Genomic DNA, 19,707 nt, shown 5'->3' on the forward strand with positions numbered 1-19,707 from the left:
GTTAAAGTCTGATTGGCAGCCTCGTAATATGAAGATTTAAATCTTCCAATTCCTGTACAATGAAGCTTTTCTCACAAAGAATTCTTGGGTAAGAATGCAAGAGAAGAATCTCAGATTGTTTATCCGTTGTTTTGTACATTCATTTGCTTCTACTAATTTCCTTTCTTCACAAATTTTTTTTGGCTTTTCTCTGTATTTCCAATCTTTCATGTGATGATGAGGACCCACTCCTAACCCATTCTGATGTTGGAAGTAGAAAAAATGAAGTCTTTCTAATGCAATAGAAATTGTGTATGCAGGTGACGTGTTCTTTAATGACACTTGAAATTTATTACTGACTTTTTTGCAATATTTTTTATGGGAAAAGGGCAAATGGCTTCTGTTATTTGGAAAGGTAAATTACATGTACTACAATCTGTCAGCTTAGTATACAGTGCGATTTATGATTATCTGTGGTCTCTTACGTTCTGGTCATAGATAACCTACCCATTTCAGTTATAATAAGATGGTAGAGGTAAAGTAATCTAAGATTGAAAGTGGAAAAATTTAGAACTTTACGCACTAGGAAGAAGATATATAAAGCGAATTTATTATTTGGAGTTATCAGTTTCCGCCTTTGGAAATTTGTGATGAAGTTTTTTCAAACGATTGAAATAAAAATGGACAATAGCGAACGTTTTTAATGATACTGTACAAGGGTTTTTGAAAAGAAGTTCGGCATATGGAAGCGGAAGGGCTGGGTTTAATACTAATTCGTAGCGACAGCTGTTCTAAATGTATTAAATGGGACTTGAATGTTAATGACTTTTGTGCTCTACAATTGGTTTCCAATTGTGTGATTCAGGTATAGTTGTGTAAATTATGCACAGAATAATGTACTTACTAGGTGATTAATTGAATACGTCGCGTGACATTAATGTTTGGTTAATGGCCTTCTTAATTTATTAATCATCATTTGCAGATTATTATCTTTTTATTTAGAAATGAATACACTTTTTAATTGCTAACAGCTGGAAACTACGAAATGGCTTGTGGGAATACACGTCGGAGAAAACATTGAAGAGGTATGCCCCGCCCTATAGGAGATGCCCCCGGATCGGGTGGGAGCTTTATCAGTAAACCAGCCCGCGGGTGGCTCCATCCTGATCAACTCATAACTAAAGAAGGAATTACTTATGCAGTGAGGGTAAGTTGTGACTTTTATGAAATAAGATGACAATACAACATTTATTTTTTTATAAAAATGTAGAGGGGTAGATTACTTCACCTTACTTCTCATACAATTTGGATTTTGAACACTGTCCTCCATACTCATTGGACAAGTGGTTGGGCCCCAGAGCTAATCAGGACCCTGTTGTGGGGTGGAAATCCAGCCCTGCTAGGAATGTTGCCTACTCATTAAATTCATGGCTATTGTGTGAGCATAATGACCTGCAGTTACCACAAAATGATAGTAGAGTTACCTATTGAAGCATCGCATGTATTAAACATACTTTAGTGGATAATGTCTGGCATAGTACAGTATAGTGGATCGACTACTGTTACATGGTATTAGAGAATTGTACTTGAATGGTTTACGTGATATGTCTTGACTACTGGTTGAATGAACATGTGTGTAGTGAAAATATACAGATATTCAGGTAGATATTGTTTTATCATTCCAGTACATTGGATGTTTGGACGTTAACACATCCATGAAGAGTCTGGACTTTGACACACGATCTCAAGTAGCCAAGTGAGTAATTCACTAATGTACTAAGAGCTCATAACCTTTGAAAACCATAATGAACTATGATTTTATCTATTTTGTATGGGTGTGAATCTTATCTGTCACATTACCATAAGAACACATTGAGAAAATGTTTGAGAACAGTACTGAGGATGATATTTTGACTTAAGGGGGGTGACATGACAAAAAGGTAGATAAAATTTTAAATTGAGGAGCTTAATAATTTATACTCTTCAGCAAATGGTATTTGGGTGGGATGAATGGGGAATGTAGCATGCATGGGGAGAGAAGATTTATAGATATATAATTTTGGTTTATAACCTGGAGGGAAGAGACCACCCAGAAAACATGGGCATAGATTGGAGGATAATATTCAAATGAATCTTAAAGATGTGGGCTGGATCCATCTGTTTCAGTATAGAATGCAGTTGCATGCTATTATGAATATAGCAATGAATCAGATTGTATTTCAGCTTCATGTTATGGATCTGTTGAATTTCGGTATTGATTCTGCTTCACACAACAATTTGCAATAAATAACTTTTAACTTATTTGCATTATTTATTTAATGTCATTAATTCATTATTGTGACATGTTTCAGGCTAAATTTGCCTAGCATCAGACATCACAACTTATATCCCACTTGATGTCATTGACAGAATTTGTACTGCTTATAACATTATACATCATATTCTAATATCAACAAAATGTCTGTATTTGTTTTTGTTTGTTTGTTTTTTTAACCTCTGTAATGGCCAAATGATAGCAAACGTCTATATTGCTGGCACAGTCACATACACATTTGCTATCATTTTAAAGATCTCACATGTGTGTGTGTGACAAGAACTTGAAATAGTTGCAAGTTGCAATGCTTAGCAAGAACTAGTGTCTTAGTTTCATAACCTCATTCGTTACCTCGTAGGGAGTGCATCAACAGAGTATGTGAGGCCGCTGGACTTAAAACTGCTGATAAAAAGAGGAAGGCAGAGAAGCGTGTTCAGCGCGCTATTGGGGAACATCCTATTATGGAGCATGCAGGTGCAAATGTGAATCTAACCATCTCGAGCTGTGGTCTCGTGCTGACAGCATTGGAGTCGGGGCGTATCATAGCACGGCATGACATGCCCCGCATTTCATTTGCTTCAGGTGGTGACACTGTGAGTACCAGTATTAAGTGCTACTTAAAACTGTGGTTATGTCAAAGTTATATGAAACATAAGATGCCTCAGAGCGTAATATTACAGGTCTTTTTGGTCGGGACAAGATAGCACAACCCATAATATTGGAGTTTTCATCTTGAATGTGTTATCGCAGTTATGTGAGTTGAAGCTGATGTTACTTTTTTTGACAGGACACTTTGGACTTTGTTGCATATGTTGCGAAAGATTTGCGTGACTGGCGGGCCTGCTATGTGTTGGAGTGTGGAGGAGGGTTGGCGCAAGATGTGATAACGAGTATCGGACAAGCTTTTGAGCTCCGGTTTAAGGAGTTCCTCACCATGCCTTCAAACCAGTCAGTACTGCACTAGCAATCTGAAATGGCTCTGATTGAAATCCTTACGGGGTTCAACGATTACTGGCAGTGATCACTTAAAATCATATCAGTTAATATTGTATTTGTTTCAACACTGTTGCCAGGTTAGGGACTCTGATCACTTTTGTGTCACTCGGTCAGTTATATATTGTTCAGTCAAAAGTTTAATGTCGCTTTAATTATGTTCCTCTGACATCTCGAAACTCTTGTTCAAATTATGCACTCTCCCATTGCGGAGTAACTGCAGCATCCATCAGTAGTGTGATGTGGACAGACCTATTGTATCTTCTTTGATTACTGCATATTTGGGTTATAATTATAGATTTGTTATCCTTTAATAGATCACTTTTTATCATGATATCAATAACCTCAACATTAACTGATCATTGCCAGTGGTATAACTGTCTAGTTAATTATTCTGTCCTTTAGTTATTCATTACATTTTGGGATGATGGACATGTGAGCACCATTGATGTAGATGGCTTTCTTATTCATGATATTTAGTCTTTGGCTGTCAATTGGAGGTGCTTGATTAGTGGTGTTGAATCTGTTGGCTTTAGTACCAGGGAGGTAGTTAACAGTACTATAAGATGACTGCAAGGCATTGAATTTTGTATTCTGCAATTTCTTTATGAAATTATTTGATTATAATTGACATACAACACTTTTCGTTGTGTGAACATCATCTTGTACACACATGAATGGTGTTAAATGAGAAATGCTGTTTGGTTAAACTGCTTCAGGTGCGTTTTGAACGGCACTGACCGTGACTACTACAACGACTTGCCGGGTAAGATTCCCCCTGAAGCTGGTCCACCTCCAGTTCCTCCCCTGCCAAACCTTCACCCTCCTGCAACTCTTGCCTCTGCCATTTCCGGAGCCGCGGCCACCGCGTCGTGCCCGGCTGGCAGCGAGACTGCTCGACGTGAACATCAGCACTCTGTAGTGCAGCGAGCACAGAGTGACAGATCTGCTGGCGGCTCTTGTAGAGGTAAGCAACACTTTTTGTTGGCGTTTCCCAATAAGGGACCAAAGCATTCATTTTGTATGTATCAGTATGTTGGAACATCCTCTCTCTGGGAGAGAAACGTTTGGAGGCTTAAGAAATCCAGAGGAACTACCTCCTTATCTTATTGCCTTTGCACCTTCAAAACAATGTTTACATTTGTGGTTTTGTTGAAACAGAGGCTATTCATAAGGGATCACTTGTTTGAGAAGCTGTTTAAATGTTATCAATCACAGACTGCTTAGTCTGCCTGCTCTTTTTCCTTGCATCTGGTAGAAATATAAGAACAGCTACACAGGCTTAAGATTTTTGTGTTTGTGGACTTGCTGTACACATATCTTGATACGCAGATTGAGGACACAGACGTGCGTTGTTCTTTCTTGTCTGTTGACACCGAGCTTCATTTTGCAGATGGTGTTACAAGCAATTTGATTGACTTGAACTGTGAAGTTGCTCCGCCTCCAATGCCTTTGCCAAGAAGGGAGCACGACTATGTTAACGACATGGTGGTTAGCAGCAGTCGAGATGTTTTTGACATGCGTGAGTGTCGTTATGCATCTTTTGAGACGTTTGCTAGTAGTTTAGTTACGAGAGCTGACATTTTTAATCTCATGCTTCAGAGCCATTCAGTGCTGCTGTGCCGACTGATATTCTGGCTCCTGCTTCCCAGAGGGTGCAACTGCAACGAGAAGTTTGGTTCCATGGTCCTGTGAGTCGGCAGGAGGCCGAAACACTCCTTACGCGGGTTCGTGCGCAACTATGTTTACAGTACCAGCACCATTTAACAAGCTGTACACCCCATTTTTAAATTAGAAATATAAATAAAAAAGTTTGCAGGCATTTATTGAATTGCGGAAGTATACGTTTTGAGCGTGTGTATACATTATTCATGTGACTTGAAATATGGACATGGTATTCTTCGTTTGTTTTTGCTACAACCTTGTATTTTAGAGGATCTGTCATCCTGCAACATGAAAATGATGCATATTGATATCTCATTGATGTTAGTGTCACACTATTCAAATACTATATCCTTAAATCAAACTTTAAGTAATACAAGGTCAAAATAAAATACACTTAAGTTACTGTCGTTCACTGTTTTCATTGTCGACTCGGCTCGTATGTAGTGAGGATCGCTGTTGCGTAAGTAGTTTAGCTCATTAGAGATGCCAGAGTTCTTAAAAACTGTTATTGTTCAGTGTTTTATTAAGCGATATTTCACGTTCTTAACCATCTGTTTGGTAATCAACTTGTCAATAAAGCCTCTGTTCTGTGCAGTTATTGAGTTCGTTATTATTTTGTTGATATCTTGAATTGCCATCCCATGTTTCAGGATGGGGATTTTCTCGTACGAGAATCTCAGGGTTCTCCTGGTCAATACGTGTTGACAGGGATGCAAGGAGGGATCAAGAAACATCTTCTGTTGGTAGACCCAGAAGGAGTGGTAATCATTTTAACCTTTATATATTGGCTCATAACATGCAGGTTCCTGGCCATTTGCATCTTTTATGTCTGAAACAACAACAACATTTTTATTAAATCTAGTATTGCACAACTGGCTTGACTGTGCGTACACCACGGGGCATAGCCAATTAAGGTTAAACGGGTTACATGTGTTTGTGTGAGGACTCTTTCTAAAATGTATCCCATTTCTGCTTGTAGGTGAGGACAAAGGATCGCATGTTTGAAAGTGTGAGTCACCTTATCAATTATCACTGTGAGAACGAGCTTCCCATTATATCTGCGGAGAGTGCACTGGTCCTGCGTCGACCCGTTCACAGGAATCGCCAGCCATAAAAGCATAAGCTGGGCCCTAGAGCAGAGTTCTGAAACCGTGGGGACTAAGCCTTTCGGCAGAAAAACTGATAGATCTACATAGTTGCATCTATCATCATTCTGGCTCTGTGTAAACCTTTTATTCCATTGCATTCCACCTTCCTTTGTCTACAAGATAAGCCATCTAGCTAGTTAGTTGTTGGAAAGTTAAAGGAGGAGGATACTTGTCTGTTCATGTTTTCCGATGTCTAGTGTAAAGTTTGAGAAAACCTGCTCTAGGGTGTCTATCATAATGTCGATTGATGGAAATATTGGATTTTGTCAGGGTGAAGAGCAAGTTCCTTTGTATGAGGTGACCCTCACTGGGGATTTCCACACAATGTGGCTGACTCCCGTACTATGTGCAACAGTTCGTAGAGAGTTCAACAGATGTCATCATCCTACACTCTGTCTTGCATTTAGCATAGCTTTATTTCTTATGGCCTCTTGTGTGTAGTTTTGGGAATTTACATAGTAATTGATCTGAATTGACAGAAGAAGATAATGCTCTTTAATTTTGTATATGTGCTTACATCAGTGAATTTGTATGTATTTCCTTGACTGTTCCTGAGTTGAATTAGCCGGATGTACCTCCACATGCCTCCTACTATTTAATGTATTTTGGTGTAATATACTACAGTTACAGTGAACATGTATTGGAAAGAGTGGAAAAATGCAATTTTTCCTTTGAAGGTTAATTTAACAATCGTGTGTCAAACTCGGTGACACCACCTCCATTATGACACAGTATATTCACACGAGCGTCTTGGAGTTAATAGTGTGTCCAACAGCTGTGGGGGTTGCACACTCTGGGTAGCAGTTTGGGCATTCCGTGTAGTCATAATTGTAATCAATTTCTCTTTTAACAGGTTGATATCACAACTATGCTTATTAATTGATGTACTGATTATTGACTCTGTTGTTTGTTTTGACTTGAATGTGTGATCTGATGTATTGAACAGGTTACTAGTATTTATAGCCTACTTTCCATTCTTAAGGAACAAAAAATAGGCTATCTGTGTGGCCCTTTCAGATCTGAAACACTTGCCTCATTTTCATGAAATCTGATATTGACATTATTTATACCATTGGAGACCAGCCCAACCTCAAAACCTTTAGTCAGTAATAACGTTGCATTACTGTCTGCATAGTAGGTTGGCTGTGAAAGCTTTAAAATGAAATGGTTTGAACAGAAAACCCTCGGATAACACACATTATTTGTTGAGCAATCTTGTCTGTACAGTATTATTTGTGACTCTTCCCTGTAAATTCATGAAATTTCATAACAGCCATTTTGATTATCCTGTGTTTTATATCATGTACAAGGTTTGTATTCACAGGGCATTTAAAGGGGCTACACGCATTCATGTACTTCTGAACCATTCAAAATTTACAGAAGTGCAAAGAAAGTGTTCAAAACATGTTTTTGGACTCTTGTACTCAAAACATACTTTTCTTCTGTTAAAATCTGTAAATAATTTTTGTATTTGCAATATATTTCCTGTAACATGCATGTATAATATTTTTGGAAGTAATCAGCTGTTTGTCAGTGACAATCACACTGTTATTGAATGTGAACACAAGTCCCGTTGAGTGACACAGACTTATCGAGTAATAGTGTACACATTGATTCCATTACCAGATGGGTAAACATTGCATTTGATTTTTTAATACATAGCATATGGTGACCTGAAGTTTATAATGATTATTTTAGTTAATGCAAGTATTTGTCTCAAAATGTATTAATAAGTATTAGCATGCTTCTCTTGGGCTTTTTAATTTTAAAGCACTTTTGTTATAATAAATATGTATACTTTGCTTGTACATATTGTCATATTTCCTCCATCCTTTCTCACTAATCGTATTTGGCGTATTTGAGAAGCATTCGACTTGAATTATGGCCAGGCAAGTCCAGGTATGCATTTACAGCTACTCTTCTTGTTCAGAGGCCTTCTACCCCATCCACAACCTGAGGATATATTGCGACAAGGGGTCCACATAAGATAACACATTTCTATTTTGTATAAAGAAAAGGGAGAATGGCAGGTTTAAAATTAAAAATATTTTTAAATATAATTTTAGCGGCAAGGGACAAATTTAGATCAACAGATCACACCAGGCCTGTGGGCCATACTGTGAATAGAATAGAATTAATTCAACTACAATATTACAGCAAGAATAATTACACAAGAAAGCATGATCACTATTGCAAACAAAATATTTATAATAGCTGATTATTTTTGCTTGAAGTAATTCTCCTATTGAGTAGAAGGAGTAAGATAAGAAATGCTCTTAAGCTTATTTGTATCATGATTCAGACTTCTTTTAGTGGGGGGAAGATTATTGAAGAGCTTAATTTGATATTTACCGAGTTTAGTCTATAGCATATGAAGGTTACATCTGTAAATTATGGATATCTGAGTTTTTTTGAAATGTTTCTATGTTGTCCACTGCAAATGATAATATTGAGAGCAAAAATTTGCTTGATAGTGGAAAAATATTAAATTTATTTTAACAGTTCTTTACATGAGGCTCTAGCTTTAGTGCCTGTTATTATTCTAATTATTTTTGTTTGGATGCAAAATACTTTTAAGCTATTTGTTGAGTTTATTCAAGCTAGCAGAGACATTATTCATGCAAATTTTGAAACCAAATTTCTGGTTGTGAAAAAATAGTAGTATCTGCAGAAAGTATGGTTTGAGAATAAGAGTTAATGGTTGCCTGTAAGTCATTTATATAAATGAGGAAAAGCAGATGATCAAACAATGGACATTGAAGAACTCATGTCTTATAATGCCCCAGTATGAATAGGTGCTATTATTTGAATTTGGTGAATTTATTTCTACAAGTTACCACTTTCCTTATTCTTTGCCAGAGCACTTCATTACTAGAGGTGTCACAGAACTGAATGGTGAAAGAAATGTTTTGTCTGGAATGACTGACGTAAGAACTTCTCTGGAGGTTACCTATTATGCTCTGCACATGTTCATTATAGTGTACAAACCGTGATGCGACTTTCACAAATCGTAAAGGAAACCAGTGTATGTAGTCTTTGCAAATCTGTCATTTGCGGTTACTTAGAAAGGTTATCTATGATCGGTAATATCTATGCTGTGTGCCATCCATGTTCATAATGTGAGAGTATTAGAACGCTGAGTGTGTGAATGCAGAAGAAATAATGTATATTAGCTGTGTTATTTTCTTGTTAAAATAATGCTGATGATTAGAAAACACAATACAGTACCCTGATTTAACAAGCCTGCTGGAAGTACGTTGTTTCTTGAAAAGCTTCGTTGTTCTATCCACCATTCCACTTATATTTTGTGCAGTGTATGTTCTACACATGTTATAATATGGTATCGTGTGTATTGTGCGTTCCAAACGATGCACTTGAATGTGTGTTTAGAGAGGCCGGATTTAGGGCCATTAAAAAGAAGTGTATGAATGGCGGTGTCGGTAGTTTATGGAACGAATAAAAGCCGGTACAAGGGATTACGTTTCAAAATCCACCCAGTTTACTTTTCGTAAAATGATATAATCATGTAGTAATTGGACTTTTAGGGTTTAAATTATGCAACAATTCGGTACTGGTGTAATTAATGTATTAAATGTTTGTTATAAGGTAAGATTAAGGGATGTGTAATTGTTTACAGCAACGAATTCAGCTATGAAGATGCTTTTCTTAGCTTTGAGGATGCTTAGCAACAGTCAGCTGGGTACATTCTGTATGGTACCAGTTCCTACACCTGGATTAGTTTCATGTTATTAGATTCATCTGGGCAAACAAAACATAAATTCAAACAAGTTGGAATATTCCTTATACTCCACAGAAGTATTTACCTCAACCAGAAATTATCAGCTATTATAAAATAGTTTGTATGCAATAGTGGCCATGTAGAATTTGAGTTTTCCACGGCGGTGAGTCTGAAGATGGCTGTCTTCTGGGTTGTTGCAGCATGGTAGAAGTTTACCGACGTTTAAGAGGTTATTGCCCAGTTGATGGAGGCAGCAAGGACATATGAAACGTCAGTAAACATCTACCATGCTGCAACAACCCAGAAGACAGCCATCAATAGTGGTCATGCCTTCTTGTGTAATTATTCTTGTTGCAATACTGTAGTTGACTGTAAATTACTGTGATAACTAGTAGCTTATATTTGTGCTTTGACATGCTCTACATTCATGGCTTTTGCCTAAATAAATTCTGTTCTATTCTATTTAAACAGATACTGATGTGTGGCTATTGCTATCATCACACGCACTAGCAAAATTGTGCATACACGAAAAATGAATAAAAGCCTAACATGCTGAAGTTATGTCATGCCTGTGTGTTACTAATTTCAGATCATGGCAATTGCTCAGCCTGTAAATATGGATTTTCATCATTCTTGGCCAGAGAGTGCAGAATGCCTTACCCTGGATTTTGGACCATTTGAAACTGTTCATCGATGGAAAAGAATGCCAGAATGTGATGAATTTGTGGGGGCCAGGTATTGATGTATTCACATGTTTATTTCCTTTTATTTACTTTTGAGGAACTGCTTGTGTGATAACAGCCATGTACCTGATTGGTTTAATTTTTTTCATGTTTCATTTTTGTTGGTGATAGAGTTGTTTTGAATGTAGGGATATATGTTACCGTGAAAACACCCAAGTGTGGCATTACGTTATTTGCAGGAGGAGCAAACATACAGTTGTGGCATATGAAGATGCAATCTACGTTTTTGGAGGAGATAATGGGAAGAGCATGTTGAATGACTTGCTTCGATTCGACGTGAAAGAAATGTCATGGGGCCGAGCCTTTGTCACAGGAACGCCACCTGCTCCAAGATACCATCACTCAGCTGTTGTGAGTATTGGCACAAAAGGTTTTTGTCTCGACTGTGTGCTCACACGCTAGTATGAAGCTGTTGTGTGTTGCTTGGAATTACAAGAACTGCAAGGCCAGAGGTCACTCTGCTGACAGGTGACCTTAATGTGTTTTCCCTCAACTAGAAGGTTCAAACTGGCTGTAACTCCTCTAGCTTCGTATTCTTGTTTGATAAGACATCAATACTATATAGTTCTGTGTTATTAAGTCTTATTGCAAGAAATTATAAGGATATGTTAGTAAGTAGGGAAGAAGTAGGAAGATGGCTGTCTTCCGGGTTGTTGCACAGAGGTCCTCGCTGCCTCCATCATCAGTGCCCTGATGATGGACGCAGCCACACCGCTAAACTGCTACCAGATTACACAGCACATCAACCCAGAAGACAACCATCTTTGAACTCACTGCTGTGAAAACCTGAGATCCTACTTGGGGAAGAAGTAATCATATTTTCTGTTTTCAGGTTCATGGTACGTCCATGTTTGTATTTGGCGGTTATACGGGTGACATCCACTCCAATTCAAATCTGACCAACAAGAATGATTTGCTGGAGTATAAGTTTCAAAATGGACAGTGGATTGAGTGGAAATTCATTGGCAGGTAGGGCTCCTGCAGCACAGCGAACTTGTGTGAATATCTTCGACTGAAAGCATCCTCTCGTCTCCGCGTAAATGAATTACACAGTGAAATTTTTTCCAACGTTAAAATTTTGTCAGAACGTAAGGTAAAGGGAGTCTAGGTTTTGATGAGTTAAAGCAGAATAAACCATGGTTTGATGATGAATGTTCGGAATTATTAGATTACAGGAAGCTGGCTAAATTTCAGCGTTTACGGAATGCAAGCCTTATGAATGGAAATAATCTGAACGATGTATGCCAGTAAAAGCTTTAGGAACAAGACAGGAATATCTGAAAGAGAAAAGGAATGAAATATAAAATATTAGACACGCGAATTTAAAATGGGTTACATGTGGTGGTTCCAAGAACATTCTTGCACTTGGAAAATGTACATGAACACGGTATGTGTGCAGGACCCCTGTGCCCCGTTCGGCGCATGGCGCTGCTGTTTATGATGGCAAGCTTTGGATATTCGCAGGTTATGATGGCAACGCCAGACTTAACGATATGTGGACCATCTCATTGCTGGTAAGTGTGGAATGCCAACTGTTCTTCCACAGTCGTGTCTACGGGTTCCGTTGCGTTATATGAGCCAAGTAGTGGTAAGCCTTGCATGATGTAGTTAATTAATTTTCAAGATTCATAGGTACTTCTCTTGGATATATGAGTTTTAATGTACACCACTGTTGTTAAATGTTTGTTTTCATGCATATTTCGTTGTTTACACAAATAAGGCAGTCCTTGCCTCTATTTTTTAACGCCTTATGCTTCTTTTGTTTTGCGTTCTTAAAACTGATATTTCATGCCTCAGCAAGATAAATACTTTTTATTACAGTCAATGAACAGAATAGGGTCTTTATGTATGCACACACACTGTTGCTTGCTGTAATCCAGGGAGACTCCAAGTCTTGGGAAGAGGTGGTACAGGCCGGGGATTGCCCCCCCACTTGCTGCAACTTTCCTGTAGCGGTGGCTCGAGAATCCATGTTTGTGTTCAGTGGACAAAGTGGGGCAAAGATAACGAACAGCTTGTTCCAGTTTCACTTCAAAGATAAGTGGTCAGTCCTATCACTTGTGCTCACTAACAGCTGACGTCAAGTTCGCATTGAATTTCAGATATGCATTTTTTGAATTCATTCACAACTTTTTCCGCCCAGTATTTGTGAAAGCTGTGATGCTTGTTTTAGTTGGACACGAATATCAACAGAACACATCCTGCGTGGTGCCCCGCCCCCTCCTGCACGTCGCTATGGCCACACGATGGTGGCATTTGATCGCCACTTGTATGTGTTTGGAGGAGCAGCCGACAGCACTCTGCCAAATGACCTTCATTGCTATGACCTTGACACACAGACCTGGTCTGTCGTGACTCCGTGTCATGACTCACAGGTTCCTTCTGGACGGCTGTTCCATGCTGCGGCTGTCATAGGGGAGGCCATGTACATATTTGGGGGCACTGTGGATAACAATGTCCGCAGCGGGGAGATGTACAGATTCCAGGTACACTCTTGCTGCCATCTCTGCCTCATTGCGATTCGCTCGAGTATAGTCCAGTCTCCTGTTTTCCTTCTTTGATTTACCATGATCGTTGTGACTTTCACATTTTTACATTATTACTCGCAGTTCTCGTGCTACCCCAAATGCACATTGCATGATGACCTGGGCAAGCTGCTGGAGGGGCGTCAGTTCTGTGACGTGGAGTTTGTGGTGGGTGTTGAGGAGGTTAAGATTCCTGCGCATCTTGCTATGATAGCTGCACGGTCACAGTTCCTGCGCAGTCGTATAAGACAGGCGCGTGAGGCCAGAGACAAGCATCTTGAAAAGGTTAGCTCAGCAGTTACTATATTGTTACAATAGGATTAATATCTTTTGACGTTAGAGATGTATTGGCGTGTAGTGAGCTATGCATTGCCCAGTTGGCACTTTGTCCTCGGGTATCCTCAGTATACGTTACTATCCTAAGATGAGAGATGAACAAGACGACAATTGGTTGTGATCTGAATTGTAATAAGAGTTCACCAAGTGGTGCTCTTAACTTTTTCATGAATGTCATTCTTATTTGTTGTTGCTTCCGAGACATTTGAATGTTGGATTCATTTGTTATCTATACTTCATGAATTTGGCTTCCATTCTTGTTACTACCTATGAAAATACAGAATGCTAAGTTTGGTATCATTGTTTAATATCAGATTTATACTGCGTTAAATAATACTCGCCGTGGTGAATTTGTTGTTGTATGACTCAGTGGCGCAATTTGAGTGTTTACATTTTATGTTGATAATGCTCCCCATTCATGTCTCTTGTGTGCAGTTGTTTGGGACAACTGAAGTACCATTCAAGGATCTGCCCCTTCTTGAAGTACGGCTTCGTGATGCTGTCCCCGAAGCCTTCGACATGGTGTTGAACTACATATACACAGACCGCATTGACCCTACCCAGAAGAGTAAGTGTCGAGGAGACGTGCGCTGTGTGGCCGTTTGTATACATGAATCTGCAAGATGCTCTGTATAGTACTTAAGTGCTTGACTCTTACTTAAATGCTGTCTAAATAAAGACATTAGTAGAAATTATGCAGCTTGAGTATTTTCAGCAGAATTTACTTATAGATGGCTCCATCACTTGAAGGTATTTTAGATAACTCTGACGTTTCACGTTGTTTCTTTGTTCCAACTTTTTTCTGTATCTCGTACGTGCATATACACATATATGCACAAAGTAACAAAGCACAAAGAATGTCTGTGTATTGTTCATGATGGGATTTAATGAGAAATAGTGGGGAAAAGATTATGTATCGTGTATTCTGTAAAATCTGTTTGCTGATATGATTATTGGGGCCTGTTCTGCAGCCGAAGACTCGATGAGTAATCGCATTGTGCTGCTCATGATGGACGTGTACAGACTCGCTGTGCAGGTAAGTTAGTTTGCAAGACAATTCAGAGATCACATATTTGTATGGGCACTGAGAAATGTGATAAGATTTTATGTTAGCGTAGACTATTCCGATGGTAACAGAGTTTGTCTGACAAGTGCCATCCTAGTCGAAGAATATTTTTATTCGTAACATGCCAATTTCACTTTGTCTGAAGACGGCCATCTTCAGACGATGCGTAGCATGTGACATGCTGTAATAGATGTTGCCTTGGTTGAAATTTTACAAGAAGTTTACATGCAAGTGTATCACAGTACCAAACCGATGTCGGTATTGCAGTTCCACATGCGCCGGCTGGAGCAGTTGTGCGTGCTCTATCTGGAGGCCACGATCAATCACCGCAATGTGTTGGAGGCTCTTCACAATGCATCGCACCTTCAATTGTACTTCATCAAAGAGTTCTGTTTGAAGTTCATTGTGAAGGAGACAAATTACAATCAGATTGTGATGAGCAAGGAGTTTGAGACCCTTGAGCAACCCCTGATGGTCGAGATCATTCGACGACAACAGATGCCACAGATACGCTCCCTGCCAGAGCCTCAGTTTGACAGCACAGGTTGTTATAATTCATCACTTTTTACCCAGTTTTTTTGGATATTCATTTGCCTGATTTACAGAACATAAAAAAGTGAACTAAATTTTTGTATTTACCATTTTTTCTTCAACGTCCTGTTGTATAATGTGTATCTTAGACACCCATGTATCTAATTGTTAAAATATATAAAGTCAGCTTATATAAAAGAGAAACAAAAAATTGAGAGGGATCGTGCCTAAGATGTTTTGTAATTCTTGTTACGTGAAGCCAGATGTTTGTGTAGCCGAAATGAAAAGATAATATTGAAGTAGTTTTGTAGCCTAGTGAAACTGGGTTCGTGGTGTTCCTAGGCACAACACTTGAGCAGGATATGGAGGCGTTCTTGAACAGTGTCGGCAAGGAATTCAGCGACATCACTCTCATGGTTGATGGGCATCCCATCCCATCACACAAGGCTGTGCTGGCTGCGCGTTGCAGCTACTTTGAGGCCATGTTCCGTTCCTTCATGCCCGAAGACAACGTGGTGAATGTGAGTTCCCAGATATTATTAAAGAGAAGCTGCTTTCTGCCTTGGAAACTACTTAAATTGGTTATGACTTCTTTCTTGTATATTCATTCGAATTCATTGGTTGATGATGTGGCAGTATATATTCATAGCTGCTATCAGCATTGTCAAATAAGCAAGTTATCGCTCCTAAGTGTGATGATGGCTTTCTAGATCCAGATTGAGGAGATGATTCCATCACTGCAGTCATTTGATTCGCTTCTGCGCTACATATACTATGCCGCTGTGAACATGCCGCCCGAGGACTCGCTGTACCTCTTCAGCGTATCGCACTACTATGGTTTCACTAACAACCGTCTGCAGGCGTTCTGCAAGCAGAACCTTGAGATGAACGTGACGTTCGAAAATGTGATGCAGATCCTGGAGGCTGCCGACAGGATGCAGGCCACGGACATGAAGAAATACTCGCTGAACCTCATTGTTCACCACTTCCCAAAGGTGAGCCACAGATGTATAAATCATTTTCCTTCCTCAAAAGAAACAAATTGCGTCTTCATGACAATGATCTGCTGGTTAATGCTGTTCACGGAAATAATTGCTGATTATTCTGAGAGTCATGGTATGGGCTTCGTTACGTATTTTACACTCGAAGACATGAACAGTTGAAGACTTTGTTATCGTCTCTGACCTTTGCTGAATCACAAATGATCTCCATTTTCTCTGCTGCAGGTCGCTCGCTTGCCAAAGTTCCAGACGTTAAGCCGAGAGCTACTGCTTGAAATTCTGGCTGCCCTGGCAGAAGAAATGAGCGATTCAAAGCTCTGTCAAGACATGTCAAGTACCAGCCTCAGCAGCGAGAGCTGAGGGGTAGCATTTCTGTCACGCCAAATCATCTGCGTGATCCTGTATGTCCTTCGCATGGACTACTGCGTTGTCTGGTGACTATACTGGCAGTGATAACTTAACGTTACGGTTGTGTTGCGATGTTAAATGTAGGTACAATTGTTAATAATATGCAAACGTTATAAACTTCGCTAAATGAGCACATTGTCGCCAAATTTTATGTTGGGATACAGAAGAGTTTCGTCTGCGAATTCGTCGTCAGATGGGGTTGTAGGCCTGTGGATTTCAGTGTGACCAACTGTCTTTCCTGATACTTTCCTGATGTTTTCCTTCAGCATTTTTAGTGGGAATTGGGCTGAATCTTAAGTTGTTTGTGATGGCAGAAATTGTCATCATTCGTGTTAAATTGACCAAGCAACATACAAATGATTGCCAGTTACTCGTAACGAGTGCAATGTTAATTGATGCGTTGGCAAGCGATAATTGCCATTATGCAGATGGAAAATTATGTGAGTCGGGGTATGTGTTAAAGAATCAGGTCACTGTCATTTGAGGTGGGAGACCTCATAAAGTAATGTTTAAGATTTCAGGAAAATGGTGACATCAGTTTTCTTCAAAATAGAGAAATCTTTGTTGTAACAACCTTTGCGCTGATGTGTATGGGGGCATATATCATGTGCAGAGCACAGATATTTAAATGTTAACAAACACCCTCCCCCCCTTGGACACACGTGCGCCTTGTGGAATTTAAGGGATATGAAATAATAAAACAATAACTTGTTTCTGCGTAAAAGTATAGAACTTTCACACACGTGTAGAAACGTTCTTTTAACATAAAAATGGAGAACTTATATCCTGATGGATGCTGATACCACAGCTCCATAACTTGGTCGTCTAATCTTACGGTGTGATTGTAGCCAGGTATGAAATCATTGAGTATCGCACACAAAATTAAAATTTTAAAAAAAATACGTTTTACGATGGATGTATCATATATTGTATTGTAAGATAGGAGTAGATATTGTAATATTGTATGTAATATTTATGTAAAAAACATTGTCATATATAGATCTCTTATTGTAATGTTTTCCTGATCTCGGACTTAGATATTTTGAGAGAGTTATAAGTGGAGTATGTTCATTAATAGTTTGTAATTAAATTAAGAGAACAGTTATGTTAAAACAGGGTCTTTGAGAGCTTTTGTTCTTCTTTGTTAAATTATTTATTGTAATTGCTGTGGTTGCTTGGAGTAACTGATGTAAATCTGTTGTGAACTGTGTCGTTTGGTCTTCTAGTTTTATCGGCTTTTGACTAGAAGATCGGTATGCAGATTGTATTAGTGAATAGTAGTGTATTGCGTTATGAACTCGTAATTAAGATAATTTACATTTGCACTGACTTTATATGCTGGTCACAGTGGCCGCGCGGTCTGAGGCGCTTGGATGCTGGGAGCGTTTGTTTGAATCCTGCTCATGGCATGGATGTCTGTCTGTGTTATGCCGTCCCGTGTACAGGTAGAGGCCTCGTGACGGGCTTATCACTCGTCCAGGGAGTCCTACCAAATGTCTAAATAGATTAAGTAACCTCCGAGACCCACACTGGGTTGTAGAGCCACAGATGATGACGACGACTGACTTTTTATGGGCTGTAATGAAGACTGAACATGTAGAAGGTAGTAGTAAGTGCAATGCTGCTGACCTCTGTGGTTGTTATGTACGACTTAATAATTTTGTGTTATTCATACGTAGATTTTGTTCGCTGATTTTAGAAATGTGACTTTTCCAGACTGTGAAGATGTGCTCCTCTTTTTGATTGCAAGTTGTAATGCCGGTTATCTTCCTGGAAGAATGCCCAATATTCGGGATTTGTTACGCATATCTAAGGCTAATTTTCACCGTCGTTTCTTAACTGAATTCCTGATTGCTCCTACTGAGTCTGTATCCTGCTGCATCGCAGTTTTGTTTACTTCTTGTCCGCGCTACACGAACTTAACTTGTCTTGGGAATGGTTAGTTTTGCTTTCTCTTGCTCACGGCTTACATCAAATCAAAGACCCGTTGGCACGACGTAGATACAGGAATGTGTAATGTCTCTTGGGTCCTGCGACGGTGAAAATACCGAGTGTGCAGAGGTCAGCTTGTGGGTGTGCTGTGCCCCTTGACATTGATGGAGGAGTGTGGAATAAATTTTGGACTTATCTACTATAGAAAAGTATTTCTTTATTTGTGAGGAAGTTTATATTTAAGTGAAAGCAAATTTTCTGCTCTTGATAACTTAACATCAGACTGCCCTTCCCATGTCTCGGTTGAAAATAAATTTCAGATTCACATTTAATTCGGGTAATTTATATTATTTTAAAAAAGTCCTTTGTAGATGGCGGCCATGAGTAAAATCTAATTATCTATAAGGATATGTGGCCAGTGAGTGAATATTATATTTATGTTGTGTTTGATTGGGATTTTAGTGCTGTCATCACCAAAGGGTTTTTGAACTTCGCCCATCAACGTGTATTCTTAAAACACCATAGTGTTTCACAAAGTGGATCTGTTCTATTATTTTAGAAATGCTAGATGATGGACAAAGTCCAGAAATCCAGTAATGCTAATTTAAATGTTTGGTATGTGTTTGTAATTTGGAAGCAATTGGTGTAAAGTGGTAATATAAATGAACCCTTTGTACCAAATTGTCTTCATGACACAGTATAGCTGTGATTGGATGTTGTTTCATATGTAGTTTGTGTGGAAGATCCGTATACAAGTTTACCCAATAAAGTGCAAACAACAAAGGGAGGTCTTGTGTAAAACTGTCGTTAAAATTCTTATGTCAAGATTAAGATTGTTCGACAGTTTTCTGTAATACTATCAATATTCAATTAAATTAAAATTTACTTTTGTGTTTCCAAGCGATTCCTGCGTATGGTGGAAGACGACCGTGCTTCTTACGTCAAAACACCTATTTCAGTGTGGTAGGTGACATCTGAATTTTGTCGCATGCTAATTCTACAGTATGACACGTATGATACTCTTGTTGACATTCTGTTTCAACATGACTTTGAAACCATCCGATGCCCGATTCTGAACAGAATCAGATTCGCCAAACAAATTTTAGTGGATACCAACTACATAATTTTGTTTAAATGCAATCAATACTTTGGCTCGGATGTGACACATTCAGAATGATGAGTATGTTCTGTTCATTATTAGTCAACTTTTCTCAGTTTGTCTAATGGGAATTTGATGGTGGCATGTTAACCTAAAATTGAATTGAATCTGATTGCTGAGTTCGATTGATGAACATTTTGGCTTCACCTTCATGGAGTAAAAGTGTCC

General features: G+C 38.9%; 2 protein-coding genes and 1 long non-coding RNA gene across 7 annotated transcripts; 2 read left to right on the plus strand and 1 right to left on the minus strand.

Moving 5' to 3' along the window:
* The first annotated feature begins 490 nt into the window (after positions 1-490).
* Positions 491-7,907, plus strand: Shc (SHC-adaptor protein). 2 transcript variants are annotated; one of them, XM_087342380.1, is made up of 10 exons: positions 491-514; positions 1,011-1,186; positions 1,665-1,735; positions 2,652-2,886; positions 3,081-3,241; positions 4,006-4,253; positions 4,680-4,808; positions 4,889-5,013; positions 5,602-5,712; positions 5,931-7,907. In XM_087342380.1, exons 2-10 carry the CDS (start codon positions 1,067-1,069, stop codon positions 6,063-6,065), a joined length of 1,335 nt encoding a protein of 444 aa, XP_087198506.1. In that variant the 5' UTR covers positions 491-514; positions 1,011-1,066; the 3' UTR covers positions 6,066-7,907. The 2 variants fall into 2 exon arrangements, with proteins under 2 accessions (XP_087198506.1, XP_021921777.1); XM_022066085.2 differs by lacking the exon at positions 491-514 and adding an exon at positions 521-844.
* On the minus strand, positions 5,095-9,424 carry LOC110830797 (uncharacterized). Its single transcript, XR_002543386.2, has 2 exons — positions 9,328-9,424; positions 5,095-8,052 (listed from the first exon to the last, which is right to left on the minus strand). It is a non-coding gene; the product is annotated as an uncharacterized LOC110830797 (long non-coding RNA).
* On the plus strand, positions 9,042-19,284 carry Lztr1 (Leucine zipper like transcription regulator 1). Of its 4 annotated transcripts, none has more exons than XM_022066080.2 (14): positions 9,042-9,124; positions 10,428-10,573; positions 10,761-10,932; positions 11,414-11,550; positions 11,981-12,095; positions 12,462-12,625; positions 12,755-13,067; positions 13,191-13,391; positions 13,878-14,010; positions 14,414-14,478; positions 14,776-15,052; positions 15,382-15,560; positions 15,750-16,034; positions 16,266-19,284. In XM_022066080.2, exons 1-14 carry the CDS (start codon positions 9,092-9,094, stop codon positions 16,398-16,400), a joined length of 2,355 nt encoding a protein of 784 aa, XP_021921772.1. In that variant the 5' UTR covers positions 9,042-9,091; the 3' UTR covers positions 16,401-19,284. The 4 variants fall into 4 exon arrangements, with proteins under 4 accessions (XP_021921772.1, XP_021921773.1, XP_021921774.1 ...); XM_022066081.2 differs by lacking the exon at positions 9,042-9,124 and adding an exon at positions 9,193-9,351; XM_022066082.2 differs by lacking the exon at positions 9,042-9,124 and adding an exon at positions 9,280-9,413.
* Positions 19,285-19,707: the final 423 nt, after the last annotated feature.

The sequence above is a fragment of the Zootermopsis nevadensis genome, unplaced genomic scaffold, assembly GCF_977971745.1.
Source record: "Zootermopsis nevadensis isolate Lab colony 2312 unplaced genomic scaffold, Znev_1.0 Znev_ptg000003l, whole genome shotgun sequence".
Classification (NCBI taxonomy): domain Eukaryota; kingdom Metazoa; phylum Arthropoda; class Insecta; order Blattodea; family Termopsidae; genus Zootermopsis; species Zootermopsis nevadensis.